Below are 25076 nucleotides of genomic sequence, written 5' to 3'. Positions count from 1 at the left end.
TCTAAAGTTCATCACCTTGGCCAGGGTCACTTTTGAATAAGCGATTTAGTCCTAATCTGTCCTCTCAGGTAGATGTAAATATTCAAATTTTGAAGAAAAAACAGAAAATAATCCCAAGTGCACTGGGTAATATTTATTCCTTTCTAAAGAATAGATACATGTAGTTGACATTACATTCCAGTTTATGGAAGCTTACTCTGCAAAAATGTCCTACTGTTTCCTCTTTATGACAGTGTTGTACATCAACAATTCTTCATTGCCTTGAAAGCAATTTGGGATGTCCTGAAGGACTCTTTCATTTGCCTTATTTGCTCTTGTATCTCCTTAGGTGATTCCATCCCATATTTTGAGTAATGTTGAAAGTATGAAATGCCCTAAGACATCTTACTATATTATAAGCTCCAATACTAATGCAAGCTCTTTTTTTATTTCAACAGGAATCCCTGGATAACTGAAAATAGAATACCATTGACCTCAAGCCCAGTGTTCCCAAAGCTCCCTATGACATCAACATGCTTAAAACTGGAGGAATGACCTTACTACTATTGTGATGCCCCTTTAATGAATGGATTAATGCTGCAGTTCTTCATACAAGAAGGTTATTTATACCATCATTGTTATACAGTTATTGGGTCTAGGTATGGTGTTGGTATTGCAATGGATGCCAGCAGACAATTACAGTTCTTAGTTCTTTAATGAGTTTCTGCTTGTGCATGAAGATTATGTCACATTGATTAAATAAGCTTAAACAGATGCTTGGGAAGTACTATCACTTTTATATGTATTCAGATCAAAATTGAAAACTTCAACAATAGGTTGAAATCAAAATCAAATGCAAATCTATTGTTAACTCTATTGTTTGAAGTTCAGCATTTCTGTAATATTAATTAACAAATAGATCATCCTACCTGTTAACAATTGTGAAGGATAGACCAGCAGGATTTATAAAGAATAAAATTCGATACACTGGTCAGGCAAGTAAAGTCAATAAGCTTTTGCAAATAAAGAAGTCAAACTTGTTTGAGAACATTTTTATTAGTCAATACATCTATAACAGCAAATAGTGGGTGGAACCTCTCCACAAATGATAAATAGATGTTCATGGCATTGCTTTAAAGAAGCACATGGAATAAGTGAATGCAGCCTTTGACATTTAATGGGGTGCAAACATTGCACTAGCAGTGCCAGTTCCATGTGTGTTTAATGGTAAGTGTTTTGGCATAGAGTACTTTATAAAATAAAAGGAAGTCAGCAGTTGTCATGTTTTCCATGTTGTGCATTAAACTGGTGATGTTTTCTTGAAACTATTGTATAAATGTTATTACTGTTTTAATTTATTGAATGAAAAATAATCATGCAGCAAACAAAGCTTCCTTTTGCTGTGTGTTCTGGAATCAAAACTTATTTTTCCTGTATCATGTTCAACAAAAATAACACAATAGTTTTGTGACTTTGTGAATTCAAAATTCATCAAATAGCTAGTTGCTTTTCTACTGGCCTCCAATTGGCAGAGTTGAACATTAGAAGTAATCATTAGAAAAATGGAAGAACTTGTTTTGAAAGCTTTACATTTTGTAGTACAGTTAAGCACAAGAAAATTCACATACTGGGTAAATACATAACAAATCTGTCATTGCCTCCAGTCAGAAGCATATGATGGGTCTGAAAAATGGCATATACAGGGTTGGATGCAGTAAGCACTTCCAGTAAATCATCATCTGACTGCTCTTTTTAAATGTTAATCAATTTGAAATGTTTTTTCACCATTTTATGTTTCTACTTAAAAATAGTGCTACATGCTTTTGCAATGACTTCTTTGTAAGTTCTCTCTTTTGACAGTAAGTCACTTGATAATCCATTAGCTTTATAAAGAAGGATTATATTACACTCAATAATAAGACCAGCTCCATTTTATGCCATTGGCATAAAGTAAGGAAGAAGGAAGCCTTTCTGCCCTCAGATTAATTCTACTGCAGTTTGCAAATTGGTTTACTTGAATGCCTTCTTACTGCTCTCCTTGTTCTTTATCACTTGCTGTATTTGCTAAACAAAATACCTCTATATCCAATTCAGTGTTAAGACTTGTAACATGCCAGTCATCTTAAGTATATACATTTTCAATTTCCACCATGCTTCCTTTAGGAAGGTGTTCTCTAACTACATTCCTAAATGGACAAGTTTAGACATATACCTTTGTTCTAGATTTCTCCAACAGAGGAAAAGATATTAATTCATTTGTGCTACTAAGACTCTTTAAACATCTACAAAAGATCACTACTTCTAAACTTTACGCATTGTATTCCTCCTTTCCCCCCTCCTGGACTGTCATCTTCCCAAGCCAATGATTCAGGAACCAGAGCTGAACGCAATATTTCAGCTGGCGTCTGCCCAAGTTTCTATGCACTAAAGCAGCACTTCCTTATCATTGTTTTACAACTACTTTGAACCGAACGCCCCCGTTGATTACTTTTTGTACTTGTACATCTGCTTATTGTGCTCTGTGTATAAAAGCAGGGGAGGCTCAGATTGTTCTGTTCCTTCACAGCTCCTCATCTCTGACCAGATAAAAATCATCCATCTTTTACTAAGTGACTGCATACCTCCCTACACCATCTCCTTCAGCAACAGGCAGGAGCCTTACCATTCATTTTATCTACATCTACCTCTTCATCTGTTGTCAGAAATTGAGGCATCTATGGGAATCTTGCACAAACATAATTTGCTGCATTCCTGGTATTAGAAGACATTCTGTGGTGTCCTACTTACCAACTATTAACTATTTATGCCCAAAGATACCTCTAATTCCTTGTACATTATTATTCACAAACGTTTTTCCCATGTCAGTTGTTAACAGCTGTCTTTTGACAGGCCATTTTTTTTGATACAATTGTAGATAGTAGATAGGCTGGAGGTCTTAATTTTTGCATCTTGAATGCCACTGGTGTACTTGACGAAAAATATCAGAGGTACGATTTTTCCCCCAATTCTTTTCTTTGTACATTATTATCGCGCTGTCCTCAAAGACAAATCTAATTAAGATACCAGACTTCCTCATCACAAAACCATGCTGCTTATATCCGGTGATTACAGTATTTAATAAACGACTATTATGAACTCGGGACGTTTGACAACGAAGGAGGAAAATATTTCCCTAGTTCTAAGTGTTTAGATTGATTCCAATCGCGTTAAGTGCCTAATCCAAACCTTCAGACCTTTTGCAGTTTCCAATTATAGGATGCGCCTTCAACATCTTCTCTCCCTCCTTCAGAGTGCTCGATAATCAATCACGGGAAGGTTGGCTTTTTTAATGTTAGTAGCAGGGCCGAAACATCTGCTATCTACTAACAATAAAAACATTCAAAGGCAAGTTTAATAAGACCCCAGGAGGCCCATCAAACTGCCTGGGCACTTTTGAAATGCAGAGTTCCACAGTGTTAGAGTTATACTGCACCTCTTGTAAATTCAGATCAATTATGAGGTGGCCTCCTACGGAAAATCTCAAATTCTTTGCTCTAGTCTGCTTTGGAAGGTAACCCCTCACCCCCCCCAACATTAGTGGCGACTTTATGTTGCTCCTTGCCCAAACCGTTCATCTTCTGTAAGACGTAACTAGAATGCTCGACCGCAGGATCATTTACTAAACTGATTTTACCTAGATGTTCAGGTGCAGTTTTAATTTATAATGCTTTTATGTTTGACTAACGGTTACGCCGTATATCGCATATGACACATTGCGTGCCATACAGTGTTGAAATGATCTATTTAGTTTGTCACCCCGTGAAAGTGGAAGCGACAAGAGCGGGTGTCCGTAACCGGCCTTTTGCTCCGACTTGTGTTATCCCGTTTACGGATGAGTGGGAGGCGATTATGCGGGAGCGCGGGTACTGTACACCGAATCACGCTACTTGGTCCAGAGCTGAGAGAAAGGAACGAATAATTATGGTTGTAATCCTTCTCAGACAAGTAATACCTTTGTTTCGCTTATCTGGAAATGTTTCCATACAGAAAATAGTGCAAAAAGCCAGAAGTTCGTTCAGACAATAGACGGACCGATTATAATTTATTGACTATTCAACTCAATGAACAACGCTCATTTTGGCGGGATATGTTAAGTAGGGTCAGCCCTTGAAGTCTGGCGCTTGATAAACTGTAGGCGGTATTGAAACCGTTCTCCTTACCTCGCCACCACAACCATCACGGTTCACGGATTAGTCTCTGTGTGTGACTGGCATCCACCGATTTATTTGGACCGCTGACAAGTAATAATTCAACGAATTCATCTTGGTGGTGCAGAACAGCCCCTGGTGCTCGACTGAGATGCAGAAAACTATTGGAAACGTTTATTCTTTGATACAGTGAACACAGAGAGCGAGAAACACGACCTGTTGCTTAGTGGGAATTGCAATGCGTCTTGGATTGTTTGCCACTGTAGGGCAAGATGCTTAAAATATCTGCATTAATACCCCTAACCTTGGCAGGGCGGGCAAAAAAGGGGTTTGTCATAACACCAAAGATGAAGTAGGAAGGGATGACCCTGAGATACTATGGCAGCCTGTTGGGAGACTGGCCCAAACAGTGGGTTACACTGCAGATTTCAGCTCTCCGTCTGCATACATCAGACTATCAATGATTGCGGAATGCGTGGCTCTCAATGCATCGCTGTTGAACAATCCGCGAGGAGTTACTGGGGTTACATTGCCACTGAGAGATGCTAGACGTGTTCCTGGTCATCTTCTCTCAGTCAGCAATTTGCATCGAACTCCGCCCGTCTGTCATCTGGCATTGTCAGTGGAATTCTGCTCTTTATTTGAAATTTTGGCGGGCAATACAACTATTTTCGATTTGTTTTACTCTATAAAGCCTGCAACAGTTTTATTTTCTTTCAAACCATAATGTATACATGAATGTATAAATGCAGGAGCAGGATGAAGTGAAGAGCGCCAAGAATACTAAATGTCCTTATGGAAGAGCAATGGAACTTTAAAAGGGCGGACAAAAGGGAATTCACATTTTCTTTACCAATATTTGCCAAATACCACGGGATAATCTGCCATCGTTGCAGTTTCTTCAAATTCATTTACGAGTATATATCACTAGGGGGAAAAAGCGTTCTTTTCTTGAAAGATTGGGGCAACTTGCAATGTAATTTCTAAGCTGAGTTTATGTTGGAGAAGTTAGGGGCAATTCACGATATTATTTATTTAAAGCCGAAACACTTGCTGGAGTTTAAATTCAATTACACAGAGAAGCCTACTTCTCATTTACTCGGCTGGTTTGCTAAAATATTCAGCGAACAATAATATTTCACTCTTCTGTCTACATTTAACCTTTTTAAAGTTTAAGGTCTCCACATGTGTATGTTGCACATTTTATGTTTATCTCAGACTTAGAAGATATGCATAATACCGAATAAAAATTACACTACACTAAAATGGTAGCAACTTTCCAAAGAATGTCCGCTAAATTTGACTGCAATGTTTTTGAGAATATTTTGAAAAATAATCAGTATAAGTGATTCCTTGGTCGGTGTAAAGGCAGCAAACTGTCTTCTTTAAAAGCGTTAGCATGGGAAAACGGGGTTTTTATATATAAATGCCCGTTTCAGTTTAATCACCGACTATCAGGTGTAAAAAGGAAAAATATGCAATGATTACTTGGAAAAGCATGTCACGTTAAACTTAGAATACTGGGCTCTGCAACGTGATGTCGCGTAGATTTATGATAGATCAAAATGGGATTAATTTATGTGTAATCTTCTGAAGATACTTTAATATTTTGGTATTCGATATAAGGCGAGATTCCGTTGACGGAATGGAATTTACATATGAATTTTATTAGCTACTTCTTCAAGCTACAACAAGCATTGTGCCCGGAGCATATTTGTTAATGTAAAAAAATCTAGATAATATTATTAGAGGTTATTTTCTTGGAAGCAGATATGGCACTCAAAGAATCTTCCTTAGAGAATAATACCTTTGCAGTCTTCAGAAATAGATGAGTCGGAATTTGTTCAATGTAGCTGATAAGGCATTAAAATGATTTTAAAGAACTTGATCTCTGCGAATTTTTTTTACTGAGACAGCAATAAAAGAAACTCGTTCTGAAGGACGATCTAAGTCTACATTGCCCTTTTAAAAATCCATGTGAGTGCCGCCGGTGACGTCACGTATAGGGGCGTGTCTCCGGTAAAACCTGCTTCGCCCGCTAATAGGCTGTCAGCAGCAAAAGACTGCCACCTTTGCGGGTTGATTGGCCAGGAAGGTCCGGACACTGGAACAAAAGTTAACAGGCGGTGCAGTCTGGTCAGTGTATGTCAGTGAAAGAGGTTTGACCCTGAGGAATGAGAGGACAGTGAAAGGTCGGGACAGGCAGAGCGCAGCCTATTTCTCCAGCGGAATATCAAGTATGCCCGCGTTTTGCTGTGGGATTCACCACCTTTCTCTCTGGTTATCTCTTCTTATAAATTTTCCAGTTGTTTAACTCAGGATTACGTTTCTGGGCTTGAAGATGACTTTGATCACTCCTTTTGCACTTTGGACTTTTCTACTGTCCCTGCTGAAAACGGGCTATTCCAATTACTCTGTAGATCAATGCAATTGGAAAGGAAGGTATGGGGCTATTTTATTAATTTACCACAATGTGAATCAGTTGGAATATCCGATTTTATTGGGATGTTTCATTAACAGTCGTGAACGGGACAAAAAGTGGCTTTGAAGTTCTTTAGAAACTGCGCCCCCTGCCATCAGCGTAAACTTCTCAACCGTGTTTGCGGAACCCCTTGTTAGTGGTTATATCAAATTAATAAGTTTTTAACTGTTTTTCTGTGTCACGAGAAATGAAATGATCTCTGAGAAAGTACGCGCACTCCTCCAGAGTTCCTTACATTGACCGCGTTTGAAAGTAATAACAAGGAGTCAAATATCGCCAGCGTTATTAATGCTTCCTGTATCCCTGCGGTAAACTGTTACCGATCACCTTCAACCTGATGAGATGTGTCAGGGAATTGCACGTCTGTCTGGATTGTATCAGATGTTGCAAAGAAAAGTTTGGCTTCCATTAAACGATTGTTGGATGTTACTCCCCCACATTCCTACCTTGTCAGTTCCCGATGCTATTTGTTCACATTGCTCGAAACAGACGGGCTTTTGTATCAATATAGAACTTTATAATGTCGAAAACAACTTAGCACATTATTTGAGCTCAGCGTGAGGGTCCTGAACTCGACTACGATTATTGTTTTCGACCATTTGTGGAGAAGCACGGCGTTGTATTAAAATTGGAACCCTTTGTTATATATTTGGCGCGCACTCTTATTGTTACAATTGTCTTTTCGATTAAGTGCTGCGATGCGCTTGACAGTAGCGGAACCCCACGCAATCTGTCCTCTCTCTCCCGATCGTGGGACTGACTCCCCACTTTATTCGTGTTATAAATTTATTTTGTTCAAAAATATCTTTATGCGGTGGATGGTGATGGGGTGGCGCACATTTGGGTGTTGAGTTAAAGACACCAGATTAAAACCTGCGGGGAGGTGGGTTCCTCTTGGCTATATTGATTATTCTATTTAACTGTTTGTCTCGAGTTCCTCGAGTTTCGATGGTGAGCTCCGTTCATCAGGGAATAGGATCTGAAGGAACAGTCATAAAGTTCGGACTGCGAAATAGATAGTGCTGATTGAGATGTGAACATATTTTAAGCCTAATGCGTTTTTATCTCTTTGAACGGCCCGAAGCAACAAATGCAGGTGGAATCGATGATTTGCATCAATAAAGGTTTCCATAGTTGTTTCGACAGAAGATCAATTAAACATCGAAAGCTGGGGACAGATTGGATGGAAGTTTGCAATTCATGGAGCGGGTGGGAAGTCAGCAGAGGTCGTTCCGTCCCTCTAGTCAATGCCGACTCTTAGTAATAAACATGTCGCTTCACACCTCTCTCTCCAATGGCCCTGTAGTTATTCCTTCTCGAGTCCCATCTAACTGTAGAGATCGGGTTTCCATCATCCCTGGAGATAGTGAGCTACGAGTCGCTATTTTTCCGTGTGCCCCTAACTCTGTTTCCCAGGTACTGGTGGGAACAACTAACTCTATCTTGGATATCAAGGGTCTATATACCTGCTAGATGTCCTCTTATACTTTCTCCAAGAACAGAGATTTCAACATTTCCAGTTGAACTCTACGGCTGAAATCCCTCTCCCTGGAAACATTCCACTATTTTATCTGCACTCCTCTCCAGCACTTTCACATACACGATCAGAATACAATGTAATATTCCATATTGTGTTGGGCAGTTCTTGTGATAGGTTCATTGCAAGTTCCCTGCTTTTGTATCCTGTGCATTTATACTACCTAGGGTCTGGTTTAGTTAACAATCATTCTATGAACCACGTTCGATATAGACTCGCACGGCCTCTAAAACAAGTGAGTTTACACTGTCTCCTGCCCTTTTGCAGAAGGAAGATCACTTCACATTTCCGTAAATTTCACCCGCCACTAAAGCCATTCATCCTTTGTTCTTGCAATAATTTTCTACGCTCTCCGTTATCTACAGAATTCCCAAGTTCCGCGTGATCCGTAGATCGAAGTCAATAATAATAACAAATTAGGAGTCACGGTGATCCCCGTTTTCCATTCCGCTCCAATTTCTGCCTTGATTTCCAGCCCACTCTATCAACTCTTATTAAAGAAAAGAGTTAAAGTACAGAAATGTTGGGGACGTGCCTTTAAATAGCGGGGCACCCAGTCTGAAACGCTTCAGTTCTCCTTTCAATGGACTAAACTTGAAGTCTGCAAGGGATGAGGAAAGAGCAGGATAGCACCGCCAGGAAGGACGAAAGGTACTTATTTTTGGGGATTGTAATCAATTCCCATGGTCGCAGATAGTGTGAATGCCTGCACTCAGGAATCAAAAACTAGAGGGCAGGGGTTTAAAGTGAGAGGGAGAGATTTAATGTCAACGCGAATGGCAACTTCCTCCCGGAGGGCGTTCGGTTATGTAGAATGGTCTGTCGGAGGATGTAGTTGAAGCAGGTATATTATCAACATTTAAGACACTAGGATAGGCAAAGTTTAGAAGAATATCGGTCAAACGCGGGTATTTGGGACGAGCTAAGATCTTGGCGGGTATTGACCGGGTGGGCCGAAGGGCCAGTTTCCATGCTGTATGATTCCATGAATAATAGTGGGACACATAATTCCACCGTGTTGGACGGTAGCTGATGTGTAGAAGTGTTTTTTTCCCTCTCATTGACATGCTTGTGTTCTGCCGCAGCGGCCTGTCCCTGGAGCCCGGGAGCGTGGAGCAGATCTTCCTTCACTGTGCCGAAGGGGACGTGGAATGGCTGTACCCAGTGGGAGCGCTGCGACTGAGCCTCTCTCCCCGGCTTCCGTCGGGGCCAGCCTCGTCGACGACCCGAGGTAACTTCGGTCGCATCACGGCGTGCATCAAGCCGGCCGAGAACTTTCGGGGGGCGCAGATCTACCTGGAGCAGGGTGCAGAACTGCAGCTGCTGGTCCGAGATCGGCAGGGAGACGAGGAGGAGGAGGGAGCCGAGCCCAAAGTTCATTGCTTCAGTCGCATGGCCGGCGAGAGGGTGGCGCTCTTCATCCAATCCACACTGCAGCGGGACATCAGTCGCAGGATTGCTGCCTTTAAGTACGACCTCCGCGGAGACTGGAGTTCCGGGGCACTGCTCCCACAACAGGCTGAAAGTAAGGCGCCTTGCTTTCAAGTAGATGTGTTGGATTGACCCCAGTGGGGATCTTGGTACCTGTCATTGAAGCAGCGGTTTACTCTGTCCTCCCAAACCTCCTGTCATTTTATAAGGAGCCTGGTAATCAAATCACTCGGCCCTCTTATCTATAAAACTGTCAGCAACTACAGAGAATTTTCAGAGTCCAGTGGTGAGGCGGTGACCCTTTTATAGAAAGTGAAACATTCTGCATTATCCTGTGATCTTGTAGTTCTCAGGACTATTGAGGTATTCGCTGCTATAGTTACTTTTGGGAAAACAGGAGAACTTCAGATCTGGTAGAACCAATGAACTGTTGTTGATTGTGTATTGTACATTACATGGGAGGTTAAGAGAAAAGAACAAATGTAATAACAGAAGGCAGGGATAATAAACTTGATTCTGATTCTGAATATGGAGTCGGATTAAACCAGTGAACACCTGCTCTGCCATACAATAAGGTCATGGCTGATCCAATGTTGACTTTAACAATCCTTTCCTGCCACTGACATCCATAGATTAGACAGCCAGCCTCCCTCTTGAACATAATCAAGGACTCTGCCTCCAAAGATCTCTGGAGCAAAGGACCAGGAGATTCATAACCCTCCAAAGTTTCTACTTACTTTCATCTTAAATAGATGATCACTTTATTTTGAAACAATCCCCCAAATTCTAGCTAGATACCTCCACTAGGGAGAAATTTCTCTTGGTGTCTACTCAATTAATGCCCCTCAGAATCTTACATCTCCCCTCATTGAGCTCTAATGAGTGGAGACTCAACCTCTCATCACACGCATCAATCCAGTAAACCCCTCACAGTGTTGTTTCTGATGATATTATTCTTTAATGGGGTAAACTAAACTGCATGCAGTACTCCTCATATGGTGTCAGCAGGGCCTGTAAACCTGCAACAAAACTCTTCTGCTTTTATACTCACCCTTGCAGTACATACCAGCAATCTATCATCTTTCTTAACTACTTGCTGTACCTGCACACTAATATTTTGTTTCATGTATCAGGAGCCTTAGATTGGTTTGTATCAAAATATTTTGGAGTTACTAAAATAATGTTATTTTTCCTTATTTAATTCCAAAGTGAATAAGCTCACATTTTCACCATCTACCAGCCTGCCCACTCACCTCACCTGTCTATATCCCCTTTCAAACTCTCTATGTTCTCCTCACAGCCTAATAACCTACTTATTTTGTATCATCACTAATGTGGCTATAGTGCCTTCAGTCCTTCATCCAAGTTGTCCATATAGGAAGTAAAAAGCTGATGACCCCAATTTGATCCTATGGTACCCAATCCACTAGTTACTGATGACTATTATAAAAGGGCCACATTATCCTGACTTATGTTAGTCAATCCCTGATCAATGCCCGAATAATACCCCTAATGCCTTGAGCTCTTTCAGGTGGCCTTCTGGAAATTTAAATGCAGTACACCCTTTGCCTTCCCTCCTTGTTACATTCTCAAAATATTCTAGTAAATTGCTCAAACCCATTTCACTTTTATAAGATCACTAATCTGCTTGATTGTCTTATAATTTTCTAAATGCTGCTATTATCTATTTAATAATTGTTCCAATATTTCTCAATAGTAAATATTAGACCTACTGGCCAATAGTTTCCTGGTTTGTCTTTCTCTCTCGTATAACAGTGTTACATTTTCAGTTTTTCAATCTTCTAGGACTTCTCTAGGGAATTTTGGTGGACGGCAATTAACATATCTATTGCCTTCTTCAGTTTCTTCCATTGAAACCCTAGGATGCAGGCCACCAAGTCCAGTGGGTTTTGTTGGTCTTTAGACATTAGTTTGCCTGGTATTTTTTTGCCCAATGCTGGAGATTTTTTTTGCTTCTTCTTCTTTGTAACCCTTTGATTATTGTTCTGTGGGTGTTTTTAATTCAGTTTATGCTGAAGCTCAATTCAAATTAATTTAGAACCTTTGACATTTTTTTTTCCCTGGTCTCTTCTAAGGGACCAATGTTTATAGACCAGTGTGGGGTAGTTAAGCAATTTTCTTTTTGTAAAACATAGATTGTTGGCTCAGTCTTGTGTAATCAATAATGAGGTGTATCTATCATTCATGAAGTAAACCACCTTGCATAAAAAGAGAATGCTAGGATGCATTCATCAACATCTGAAAGGAACGATGTTGCAAGCATTCATAATGGCCTCATTAAAGTGTTCATGAATTTGATGATATTTGGAGAATTCTCCCAGTTAGGTTCATGATTTAACAGTAGTAGACTTGTTTTCCACGTTGTGGGAGGACAGTGGGAGTATGGGAAGTGGAAGGCAGAAGTTCACAGGTGCAGAGGAGAAATTGAATTGAAAAGTAGTTTTGTTAAGTAGAATGGAAGAAGAAAACATTTGGAGAGAAATAAACAGTCAACATTTCAGTTTGAAACAAGGGCCTCAACCCAAAATATCAACTGCTTATTCCTCTCCATAGATGCTGCCTGACCTGTTGAGTTCCTTCAGAATTTTGTGTGTGTTGCTCTGGATTTCCAGTATCAGCAGAAGTCACGGTTGAATCAGCAGAACTGTTGTGTTTGTCTTTCCTGTGACCTCTAACTTGCTTGTTCTGACTCCCTGTAGAATGGAAGGCAAAAATAAAAAAAAGGAATTCTGGAAAACTAAAATAGAAACAAAGTACTTGTTAGGTCAGACAGACATCTTTGAGTTAAACATTAACATTCATTTTCCCCATAGATTTAGCCTGAGTTCTTTTTCCAGTATTTTCTGTTTTAACCTGAAATTTAAGCTCTTCAGGTCAAAGTTATCAACAATTCTTGGCTGAGTTGCTTTTAGAAGCAAAAACAACATCATGAAACCATTGTGTTAGGAACAAACTCCAGTTCACCCCTGGAGAGTATTTAAAGTTGTGAGTTTAATAATGCATTCTATTGGTTACATTTGCCATGCCATTACAATGCTACGAAGTTTTGAGTATTCATTAACTTGAGAAATAGAAATATTTCTCAAAAGGCATTGTAAAATTCGTAAGAATGAGGTCTGAGTCAATTTGATTTAAAACTACTTTAAAGACTAAACATGACCGAAAACTTGGCAGTAGTAGTTTCTGTGGCCTATGATTATTATTTTATGCAATGAGTCACACTAGCTGTTTTCATGTTGTATTATGTATAGTTAGAGGTTAAAATCTTCAACTGTTCACTGAAGCCCAATGGGTTCAGCCAGGAACATCTGGACACCAACTTGAAGATGGGGAGTTCTGACATTTATATTTCCCCACAGTTTGGTTTTTACATGGCTCACACACACAGAATTCTCTAAAAACAAGTTCAAGGATGGAAGAAAAATGCAGGTGGATTGAGGGTCAAGAATGCTCTTGTGTTAATAACCTCCAATAGCACCTTTGTGGTGGTACAGACAAAAGCCCAGTGTGTTGAGCCCAGTGTAAGACTGTCGTTTATTCAGAAGCTTGAAAGATTAAGATTAGTATAGTTGCCATGGTGATTGTAAAGTATTTTGTCATGTTGCCCTAGTTTGTTTTTTTAAAATAATGCTCCATTAATATCGTTCTGGATTTTAATTTTACAAGATAAAGGTAGAATAAATTTTATGGAGCAGATCATTTTAAATTTTCATTAAAGTAGCTGAAATTCAAAATGCCAAGTGAGCATTGTTTTAAAATTCTAGGCTGTTTTGGACACTTGAAACAGACACAATCTGAAGTGATCTGTGCGCAATTTTAAGTATAAAACTCCAAAACCTGTTTTATCATGAAGTATTAAGAGATCTTGATTGATTTGTAAAATCATCCTTTGTAAGTGTCATACAAAAAAAGTTGGAGGAACCTAGCTGGTCAGGGAAATGAAAAGTTGATGTTCTGGGCTAAACCCCTTTATTAGGATTGGAAAGAAAATGGGCAGAATGAAAGGGTAGGGAAGATCTGCAGCTGGCAGGTGATAGGTGAGTTCAGGTAAGAGGGTAAGGAAGGAAGGTGGCAAAGACAGAAAAAAGGAGTGATATGAGAAGCTGGAAGGTGATAGGTGGAAGAGGCAACGGATTAAAGAAGAAGGGGACAGTAGACCATGGAATAAATGAAAGGAGTTGGGGAACAGCAAGAAGGAAGGTGTAGATGATAGACAGGATGTGAGAATGCAGGAGGGGCAAAGAAGCCAGGAAAAATAAAAGAGAGGGTAACATAGGGATTGGTTACCAAGATTTAGAGAGATGGCTATTATTGCCATCAGGTTGGAGACTACCAAGGCAGAATATGAGGTGTTGCTTCTCACATCTGTGTCTGGCCTCAACATGGTAGTATAAGAGGCTTTGCACAGACATGTCCATGTGGGAATGGGAAGCAGAATTAAAATTGCTGAACACTGACAGATCCTGGCTGTTTTGGAGGATGGAGTGAAGATTCTCAATGAAGTGGTTCTTTTCCTCCAAATCTATGTTGGGTCTTCTTGACATAAAGAATTGTGTGTCATGGGCAGTGTTCCTTTATAAGTGTATATAAGTATATTTCAAACAATGTATAGAGGACATCATCTCCCCACTATTAATATAATGTATTACATTAGAGTCATAGAACACTACAGCACAGAAAAAGGTCCTTTGGGCCATCTAGACTATGCCAAACCATTAATCTGCCTGGTTTCTTTGACCTGCAACCAGACCATAGTCCTCCTTGTGTGCTCTGGTCCTCAACTTGTATTCTGTGGAGAAAAACATCGAAAGCAGTCATGATCTTTCGGGCTTCCCATTGTTTCTCCAATTTTTCCATGAAAGGCTATTAGGAAGCTGCAGTGTAGAGGTTGTACTCACAGAACTGGAAAATTCTGTGTTTATAGTTTACAGGTCCTTTGAACCAGGTAAGAGCAGTAATAATCCAGAAAATGGACCTGTTCATTCTCTTGCTCATTCAGCATATGGTGATTGCACAAGATATTAATTTTAAGATTTTGCCAACCTTTTTTTGGTAGTTCAACATCAAAATTAAATTATTATTTTTTTTTGCTTATTAACCTGGATTTTAACCTGGATGCTCCACTTTTCCACCTTTTGGCCATCTGCAGTAACTAGGCATTGTCTCCAAGGACTTGCAGAAGATAGTTGGTATGGGTTTACATACCTGAACTGATTCCAAAGGAATTTTATAAATGCAATGTGAACACCAGTTTCTGAGTTGTTTGTCCATTGCAATGCATCTTCTTCTCCTTGGCTCAGCATTTCTGCCATGCTCTGCATCATATTTGTATATTTAATATCAAACATTGTGGCGAAGATGGGTATGGAGTTCCTTTATTTACATTCTTCACTGCAAAAGATGCTGGGGCTCCCTTGTATGCAACTAAACTTGGCCTCAAAACTCCAGTGATATTTTTTTCTGCAGCTTGCTTTATCCAGTAAGAATTTAGAAAAATAAGTTAATCAAATTTTGGGCCCTGGCAGTTTGTAAAATGAAAACCATATGAGAGAACCTCTTAGTTTATATTATTTTCTCAAATATCCATCTATGTTGCACTTTAGCCTCAACAGAAGATCTGGGGATGGCACTGGTGCTGAGTGGAGTGCAATGGCTACACAACAAAATACTAAATTTCAGGGGAAATGAGTTCTGATGGGAACGATTGTAATTAGAAATTCCAGATTACTTATATGTGAAACTAAAACTGTGTTTGTCCTCCTTTTACTCTCTGACATCCAAAATCCACAGAGAGAATTGTTGAAAAATTGAACTGTTCTATCGATAGAAAAAAATAGATTTTGAACTACTGTTTCAACAAAGATTTGTGAATAACTTTTGTATCATTGTAAATGTTCATATCATCAGTATTACAGTGGAGTAAAGGAAATTACAGAGGCATGAGAGAGGAGTTGGCTAGAGCAGCAATGGCTGGAATTTCTGGACACTATTTGGAAAGCACAGGATTATATACATCCCAAGGAGGAAGATGTATTCTAAATGAAAGAAGACTCTATTGTGGCTGACAAAAGAAGTCAAAGCCAGCCTAAAAGCAAAAGAGAAGGCATATGATAGAGCAACAATTAGTGGGAAGTTAGAAGATTGGGAAGCTTTTAAAAACCAACAAAAGCCAACTAAAAAAATTATTAAAAAGGTAAAGATGGAATACAAAAGTTGCTAGACAATAATATTAAAGAGGATACCAAAAGTTTTGTCAGATATATGAAGTGTTAAAGAGAGCCGAGAGTGGATATCAAGCTGCTAGAAAATTATCCTGGATTGGTAGTAATGGGAGACAAGAAAATGGTGGATGAACTGAATAAGTTTTTTGTATTTGTCGTCAATATGGAAGACACTAGCAGTGTGGTGGAAGTTCCAGGTGACAGGGGTTCATTAGGTTGCCATAACTAGAGAGAAGATTCTTTGGAAACTGATAGGTCTGAAGGTAGATATGTCACCTGGACCAGATGATATACACCCCAGGGTGCTGAAATGGTGGCTGAAGGGATTGTGGAGGCATTGGTATTGATCTTTCAAGAATCACTAGATTTTGGAACAGTTCCAGAAGACTGGATAATTGCGAATGTTACTCTACTCTTCAAGGAGGGAGAGAGGCAGAATAAAGGAAACTATAGACCAATTAGTCTGATCTCAGTGGGTGGGAGGATGTTGGAGTTGATTATTAAGGATGAGGTCTTGGAAGCACATGATAAAATAGGCCATTGTCAGCATGGTTTCCTCAAGGGAAAATCTTGCTTGACAAATCTGTTAGAATTCTTTGAAGAAATAACAAGCAGGATAGACAATCAGTTGAAGTTGTGTACTTGGATTTTCAGAAGGCCTTTGACAAGGTGCCACGCATGAGGCTGCTTTCCAATCTATGAGCCCACGGTATTACAGGAAAGATTTTAGCGTGGATGGAGCAGTGGGTGACTGGCAGGAGGCAAAGAGTGGGTATAAAGGGAACTTCTGGATGTCAAATACGATGTTAGCGTTCGTTTCAAGAGAACATGAATATAAAAGCAAGGATATAATGTTGAGACTTTATAAAGCACTGGTGAGGCCTCATTTCGAGTATTGTGTGCAGTTTTTGGCCCCTTATCTTAGAAAGGATGTGCTGAAACTGGAGAGGGTTCAAGGGAGGTTTACAAAAATGATTCCAGGATTAAATGGCTTGTCACATGAAGAGTGTTTGATGGCTCTGGGCCTGTATTTTCTGGAATTCAGAAGAATGAACTATTGAAACCTATCAAATGGTGAAAGGCTCTGATAGAGTGGATGTGGAGAGGATGTTTCCTATGGTGGGAGACGCTAAGACCAAATGACACAGCCTCAGAATAGAGGGGCATCCTTTTAGAACAGAGATGAGGAGGAATTTCTTTAGCCAGAGAATGATAAATCTATTGAATTCTTTCCCACAGGCAGTTGTGGTGGCTAAGTCTTTAAGTATATTTAAAGCAGTAGTTGATGGATTTTTAATTGGTCAGTGCATGAAGAGATATAGGGAAAAGGCAGGAGACTGGGGCTGAGAGGAAAATTGGATCAGCCATGATGAAATGGTGGAGCAGACTTGATGGGCCAAATGGTCTAATTTTGCACCTATGTCTTGTTATCTTATGGTCTTATGGTAAACTGGACTGCTTGATGCACAAAGTTTAAACAATCACTGGATCTCATCATTAATACGATACCATCTTGTTTGGAACCCAAGAGTCGCTCTGTGTGAAATGGAGTTGTGGGAAAGGATATTGGGTAAGTTCAGATATGCTGCATGAGAAGTACCAACCTAGAGCCCAACAATATTGCAACAAATTCTAGAAAAAATGATTGGGAATGGAGAACTATCTGTTTGATCTTTAAGCAAAGTTCAAAGTAAAATTTATTATCAGAGTACATGCGTGTCATATACAACCCTCAGTCTTTTTCCTGTGAGCATACTTATCGAACAGTAACTGTAACAGGATCAATGAACAACAAATAATAAATAGCAATAAATATGGAGTGCATGAAACAACAAAATCCTTAAAGTGTCCTTAAAGTGAAACCACAGGTCCTAGCTCTAGTGTATGAAGATGTCTTTAATAGATTAAAGCAGCTATTTGTTTGGGTGTCTGATGATCAATGGCATGGAAATGATTAAAATTGATGATTTATCAATAAAATAAGTGTACAGAAAAACAACAACTAAATACAAACAGACTTAAGGGCATAACTAAGCAGACTGGGTAGTATCTGGAGATGAAAACATATCAATGACATTAAGGAATCAGAGACAGTATGAGGGTAAACTTACAAGGAATATGAAAGGGAACTGAAAGTTTCTGCAAATATATATTAACAAAGATTATTGAAGACAAATATAGCCCCATTACAGTCAGAAACAGGAAAATTTATAACAGATGGCACAGTAATGTAATACTTTGGTTCTACCTTCATTCAGGAAGGCATACACAATGTTTATTGGATGTACGAAAGGAACACTGGCGAACCTATAATTGGTAGAGCAAGGGAGAATCAGTGGATATGATACGTTCAGAGTTTCACTAGTCCCATCATTCAGTCCCACAAGAAGTTACTATGCACATGGGATGATGTAATGTCCTATATGGATTTAACATTATTGACAAATGGCAATCAACATATGAAAGAAGTGAGTATTTTGTGAGGTAGCAGTCAGTGATTGGCAGATGGCTTGTATTTGAAACAAGTAATATATGAATCCAGGACCAGAGGGGGCAAGCTAAGGATCTGGGTGTCCCAGTGCACTAGTCACTGAAATCAAACCTACAGATGTACGAGCAGTAATAAAGGCAAATATTATATTTAATTTCATTGCAAGAGATTTCTGAGTAATGGTGCAAGGATTCTTGCTACAAACTGAGAATGCTGGGAGATCACCTGATTTCTAATAAGGGTATACTCTGATGTAGTATACGTATTTGAATTTACCCAGTATCCAGCTATGAAGAACTTCAATAATGGCGAAAAAAAAATGTAATTGTTGCATTTTCTGGTAGTGATAACCTTGCCTTAGCTACAATTTTGAATACTGGAATCCAAATTAGATTTGAAATGGAATTCAAAAACAGATGCACAGCATTACACCACACTGCAGCTGAAGAATTTATATAAAAAAAAGATAATTTGTTTGTCAAGGATCATTATGGCTTTGATACAAGTCTTCCCCATAATGAATGTATGCAAATTGTGTTACAAGTACTCTCCTTGGATTAGGTAAATCTAGATTAAATGTGAATTTATCTGACAATAAGTGTTGCATATTAGCTCCTGTTTTGAGTCAAATATGTCAATTAGCTCAACAAGAGAGGCTTGTTAGTGGAAGCAATATAACTCCCTTCATAATTATACTTCAACTCTTTGAGTTACCTTGTAGTAAAATAGTAGACTGAATTCTTGCACCTTGAAACTCAGTATCATCTGACTGCTTCATCACAGTGGAACAGAATACTTCAGTAAATTTTGCTTCATAAAGTATAGCTTAGAATGACTCTCAATCCTGAAACCAATGTAGCTGGGAAATATCTTTAATGTAGTAACTTGAGAATTACATTCTCTAGTTATATTAGTTTATAACAATCATATTAAGATATGTGATCTTTACTAATTAGGGTTTTGTTGTAATATTTCATTTTTTTAATGTCCAGAGGTTTTATGTGAAGTTAATTTGTATCTTGTTTTGGGAACCCCTCCCTGATTGGTAGAAACCACATAGAGAAAATTAAATGATAACTTTAGAGAATTTTTTTCCTCATTAGTATAAGTTTTGCTAATTGGTTAACAGGTCGATGAATGTAATGAATCTCTGGGACCCCAATAACTCTTTATGGGATTGGTCTGTTGCTTTGTTTTAGCAGGGTAGGTAATTACTCGAAGTGCGAGGCACCCAACGTGCAACATCTAGCCTTTATCTCCTTGATTTGTCTGTAGACATACCTACAGTTTCCTGCTTCAATGCTATATTGGCTAATGATATACCTAGGCAAGGAGGTATCTTGTATCTGTATCATCCTTCCGTGTGTGATGTGACCTAGAAAATCCAACATCATCCTCAGCTATCAACACTGCCTTGTCTCTCTAAGAGACCTGGGTGAAGTATGGAATAACTAGGGTAGCAAATTGTGGGGGCCTTAACTTTGCCTTAGGATAAACTGCTAGATTCAAGAGTCAACATTGTTGATTGTCATTTCCTGTAGATGTTTAAAGGAGAATGAAATAATTGTTGCTCTGGATCCAATGCAGCAGAAAAACCCCCCACAAAAGATAAAGGACAGAAGAATTCTTATTAAAGCCCAATAAATACATAAGATAACTGATATGTCCATAAAATGTCACCAAGCTGTACATAAGGGACTGACAACAAATAATGGTTGATTTAGTGGGTGGAGGTGTTGATCAGTCTTACTGCTTGGGAAAGTAATTTCGAGTCTGGTGTTCTGATGGGAGTGGGACAAACAGTCCATCAGCAGGGTGGGTGGGATCCTTCATGATGGTACTAGCCCTTCTCAGTCACCTTTCTGTACATACGTCCTCGATGGCGGGTGGGCTGGTGCCAGTGACCTGTTTGATGTTGTAGAGCCTCCCTTTCTGCTACAGTGTAGTTTCCGTACCAAGCAGCGATGCAGCTTGTCAGGGTGCTATCTGTTGCATTTCTGTAGAATGACATGAGTATGGATGTGCAAAATCCAGCTGTCTTCAGCCCCAGAAAATAGAGGTATCGCTGAACTTCCTTGACTATATAGGATGGCTTTTGAGACCATGAGAGGCTGTGTCAAGAGATCAAGAACTCTCTTGACTCAACTAGAGAGCAAGGAGTTTCTTTTTATAAAAGCTTTATATAGGTAGACATAGTGAGATTTCATTTGTAAACGGTTGGGGTCCATCAGAAGTAGATTTCCTGACCACTGTTTGGAAATTGTCATCACAGCAACTACAAAATATAACAACCTTTACAGATATTATGCATCCCTTTGCTTTTTGAGATTTGTCTACATAATGGTACAAAAGCTAATTTGTTAAAACAACTTAATTCTTGAGTTTTACAGTTCTAATGCACTTGTGAAATAAGAGATAAGCTTGAGTAATGCAAATTTGCCTCGCTATATTTTAAGCTGCTTCTTGTATAACCAATCTCCACATTTGTCCAATAATGAAAGAAGCTTTTGTGTTTTCAAATGTAAAACTTCTGCATCCTTCAGTTCAACCTTTGAATAGGGTTCTCGTTCACCTCAGGTTTTTTTGTATATGGGAAAAAAGTCTCTATTTCACTCTAGTGGGGGCAAGGTTAAACTTTAGCGTATGGTTCATTTGTCTTTAACAATACCAAGCATGTGTCACATCCAAATGCCTCCCTTTTATTGTTTTTGTTTTGCTCTTAAAACTCAACAGCTGAGCTGCAATAATTTTATTCATGTTCCAAATTCATATTAAATATATATAGATGAGAAAATATGATTTCTAAAGAAGTGACATTTTAGTAACTAGACAAAGCATCAAGAATAATGTAGCTTGTATTATTAAAGAAATTAAGAGGCTGCAAAGAACAGATTTGTTGTTTGACTGAGCGATCTGTTACGTAGATTTATAGATGTAATTTCTTTCAGAAGGAAAGCAAGCTCCTTTTGGATATGAAGTTTTAGTTTGCTGCTATTGTTATCAAAAGAATAGACCCTTTAGCATTCCATATGGTGCAGTCTGGATTTTGAACATTAAGGGAATAAATAGTTAAACACTTGCCTAATTTTAAGTAACATCATAAAATCTAAAATATCTTCAATGTGACCAGAAGCTGACTGAAAGCAAAAATTTTAGATCTATTGATTAGTATATCTGTATTTAGCTACAGTTTTAAATTGAGGATTGTTAGGGGATAGGGTGGAGTTCACTTGATTGCCAATCTCAAAACTCTTAACAAAACATTCGCTGTATCTCAAATGTTAGTTAAGTGTCATATTTAGTAAAGAAAAGAACTGTGGGCAGTTGTTTTCATATGCATGAGTTTGTGAAAGTGAGGTGTATACTTTGAACGGAGCTGTATCAAAGCACAGGACAAAAGAATTAAATTTAAACCACCTGTGTATTGTTAACTTGGCAGAGTTGAGTTTCAGTACAGCTGGAACCCATACTCAACATGTGACCCATGTCACATGCTGTGTATGTGCAACATGGCAACAATTAACAACACATGGTGAATACGGTTTGGCCTGGAGATAAGTAACTTTGGAAATGTCAAGATTCTGCTCAAATGTTTCTTTGGACTAATTTGTCTGGATAGAAGTAAAAGACTGTCCCTAGAGGAGGTAGTAAACCACATAGTGAGTAAGTTTTGCTGACCTAAGCATAATCGGCTTGTTAAAAAATTTGGATGAAGAGCAGCATTTAAAAATGGTTGCTCTAACCATTTTGGATTTTTTCAAATGAATGTTAAAAGAAGTGGAATAAATCACAAACATAAATCTTTTTTTCAACTAACAGTTAAGTGGGCTGAGTGGCAATACTCTCTGCTACATTATTCTGACAGAACAGTGAAAAGTAGGGCGAGGGAGAAGGCGCAAGTTAGATGATACCTCAATGTACATACTGAATGGCAGTGCAGGCTCGAAGGGCCAAATGGCCTACTCCTGCACCTATTTTTTATGTTTCTATGTACAACAATTGCCCAGTGAGTGATAAAGTAAATATACAGAAATATTGAAACCCCTTCAAAATTTCTTGCAAGAGGTACTGGCTTACTTCTCAAGGGAATCAAATCTGTCATTTCCAGCATTGGTGCTGAATTTTTGCTGTCCATGAATTGAGTTACTAAAATCTGGCCCAGCCTGAATCTGAATTTCCTTGCAGGTTTTTGTTCTAGCTTCTTGCTCAAACCTGCTCGAGCTGACATCAGTATCAGAGTGATCAAAAATCATTTACCCTCCTTGTGTTCTGTGAATTCACTGTTGGAATAGTTCTTCCAGGCTTCTGTTCCATGCTGAAGAATCACAAAGTTGAAAGTTCACAAACCCCACATCCCCCTTTGCTCCTGTTAACAATAATTTTATGTAATTCTTTTGTAGTTGTTTTTCTTTAGCCATACAAACCTAATTAGGAATAGGTCTTTTGGGCCTTGTCACTCAATATGATGGAGGCTAACCATCTTTCTCTGAAGAATCATAAGTACAAGAGATTCTGCAGATGCTAGAAATCCAGAATAACACATAGAAAATGCTGGAGGAACGCAGCAAGTAAGGCAGCATTAATGGAAAGGAATAAACAGCTGATGTTACAAAGAGCTGCATAAGGTACTGATGAAGGGTCTCAGCCCAAAACGTTGACTGTTTATTCCTTTCTATTGATTCTGCCTGACCAGCTGAGTTCCTCCAGAATTTTGTGTGTCTTTCTCAGTACAGTATTCCTTTTTCCTCATAGCCCTTGATGCCTTAAATACAACGAGTAATTTAGATTCTGCAGTTCTCTGGGCAATTGAATGCCACATGTTCACCACCCTATGAGTGAAGAAATATCTCCTAGACTGTCTTAAATTCCTTGCCCTTTAACCTGAAACTGTGACCTCTCATTTTAGACCCTGAGCTGGGGAAGGGGCCTTCCTGCATCCAGTCTGTCAAAAATTTGTAAGTTTCAATTAGATCTCCCTTTGTTGTTCTGAACTCCAGTGAATACAAATCTAGTTAATGAAATCCCTTTTATATGACAGGCCCGTCCTCCCAGGAATCAGCCTGCTGAACTTTACTTACTACAGAAGGTGTGCAACTATAACCTTTGTATGGTATACACTGCAGCAGGTGTGGTCTCACCTTGGCTGTGTACAACTGTCAAGCAAACCTCTTGCTACTGAGCTCACGTTCTTTTGCAGCAAAGACCATTATAATTTTAATTGTAATTTAATTACCATTACAATTTTCCCTTTAATTGCTTAATGCACCGGTGTATTGACTTTTAGTAACAAGAACACCAAAGCACACAAGTCTCCTTGTACCTTGACACTTCCTCATCTAATATAGTATGCTGCCTTTCTGTTTTACCCTACTGAGGTGGATAACTTCACACTCATTCCCATTACATTGCATCTGCCAGGTTTTGGTTACTTGCTTGATCTAAGTCAATTAGAAGGCTGTTTGCTTCCACCTCACAGTTCACAATCCCACCCAGTCTGTAAAATTAAAAATATTACATTCTGTTCCCTTCTTCAAATGATTGTATATTGTGAGTGTTGAGGTGCAAAACACCTTTGGTACCCAGCTAGGTGCTTCCTGCAACCAATTAAAGAACCACTTATTCTACCCTGAGTCTTGTCAGTAAGGCAAATACAATTGGTTTTGGATTTAAATTCCCATTGGCAATATTGTGATTGATACTGTAGCATAGCAGCAAAGTATTTTTGGAAAATAAAGCATCCTTTTCATGAATGTAAATACCTACCTTATTGCAAACACGAGGAAGTCCGCAGATGCTGGAAATCCATATCAGCACACACTAAATGCCAGGGGAACTCAGCAGGCCAGAGAGCATCCATGGAAAAGAGTAAACAGTCGATGTTTGGGGCCGAGACTCTTCATCAGGATCGAGCTGAGTCCTGATGAAGGGTCCCGGCCCAAAACATTGACTGTTTGCTCTTTTCCATGGATGCTGCCTGGCCTGCTGAGTTCCTTCCTCCAGCATTTTGTGTGTGTTACCTAAATGTTTGAAGCAACACACACAAAATGCTGTGGTGAGAGCAGATGTGTGTGAAATGGGAGAGATGCGTTTGAGAGCAGAGTTGATGGTGGAGGAAGGAAAGCCCATTTCTTTAAAAAAGGAAGACATCTCCTTCATCCTGGAATGAAGAGCCTCATTCTGAGAGCAGATGGAGTGGAGATGGAGGAATTGCGAGAAGGAGATTGCATTTTTGCAAGAGGCAGGGTGAGAAGAGGAGTAGTCCAGGTAGCTGTGAGAACACACAAAATGCTGGTGGAACGCAGCAGGCCAGGCAGCATCTATAGGAAGAAGTACAGTCGATGTTTCGGGCTGAGACGTTATTATTGAATTGGTTTTTATTAAAACACATGCTATGGAACTAAGATTCCGTCCAATAAAGTACTTACTGATATAGAATAATTTCAACTTTTTCCTAACGTTATTACTGTCTCCACTACATAGTTGCTCCTCTTTTTAATAATAATTTCTAAACTCCTATTAAAGTGATATAAACTGAATGTGTTTCCATTTGTTTCTGTTGAAGCTTGACTTTGTCTACTAACAACTGTAATTGTGTTTGTATTGCAAAGCTTTAGAGGTCCCCACCCAACTCTCACCACAATACTAATCTGTTAATTGTTCATCTACCTGCTCACTTAGTCACTGCAGGTGTTGCACTCCAAGCCATTTTAAACAGCTCCAATCCAGC

At 39.1% G+C, this 25076-nt stretch overlaps 1 protein-coding gene across 1 annotated transcript in view; it reads left to right on the top strand.

Moving 5' to 3' along the window:
* The first annotated feature begins 6243 nt into the window (after positions 1 to 6243).
* Positions 6244 to 25076, top strand: part of metrn (meteorin, glial cell differentiation regulator) — a 43539-nt gene continuing 24706 nt past the window's right edge. Inside the window, exons 1-2 of the mRNA XM_059979599.1 lie at positions 6244 to 6608; positions 9271 to 9710. Of these exons, the coding sequence (XP_059835582.1) occupies positions 6508 to 6608; positions 9271 to 9710 (541 nt within the window). The 5' untranslated portion in view covers positions 6244 to 6507. The remainder of the gene's footprint in view (positions 6609 to 9270; positions 9711 to 25076) is intronic.

Source organism: Hypanus sabinus, chromosome 9 (assembly GCF_030144855.1).
Source record: "Hypanus sabinus isolate sHypSab1 chromosome 9, sHypSab1.hap1, whole genome shotgun sequence".
Classification (NCBI taxonomy): domain Eukaryota; kingdom Metazoa; phylum Chordata; class Chondrichthyes; order Myliobatiformes; family Dasyatidae; genus Hypanus; species Hypanus sabinus.
This window is presented reverse-complemented; position numbering and strand designations above follow the sequence as displayed.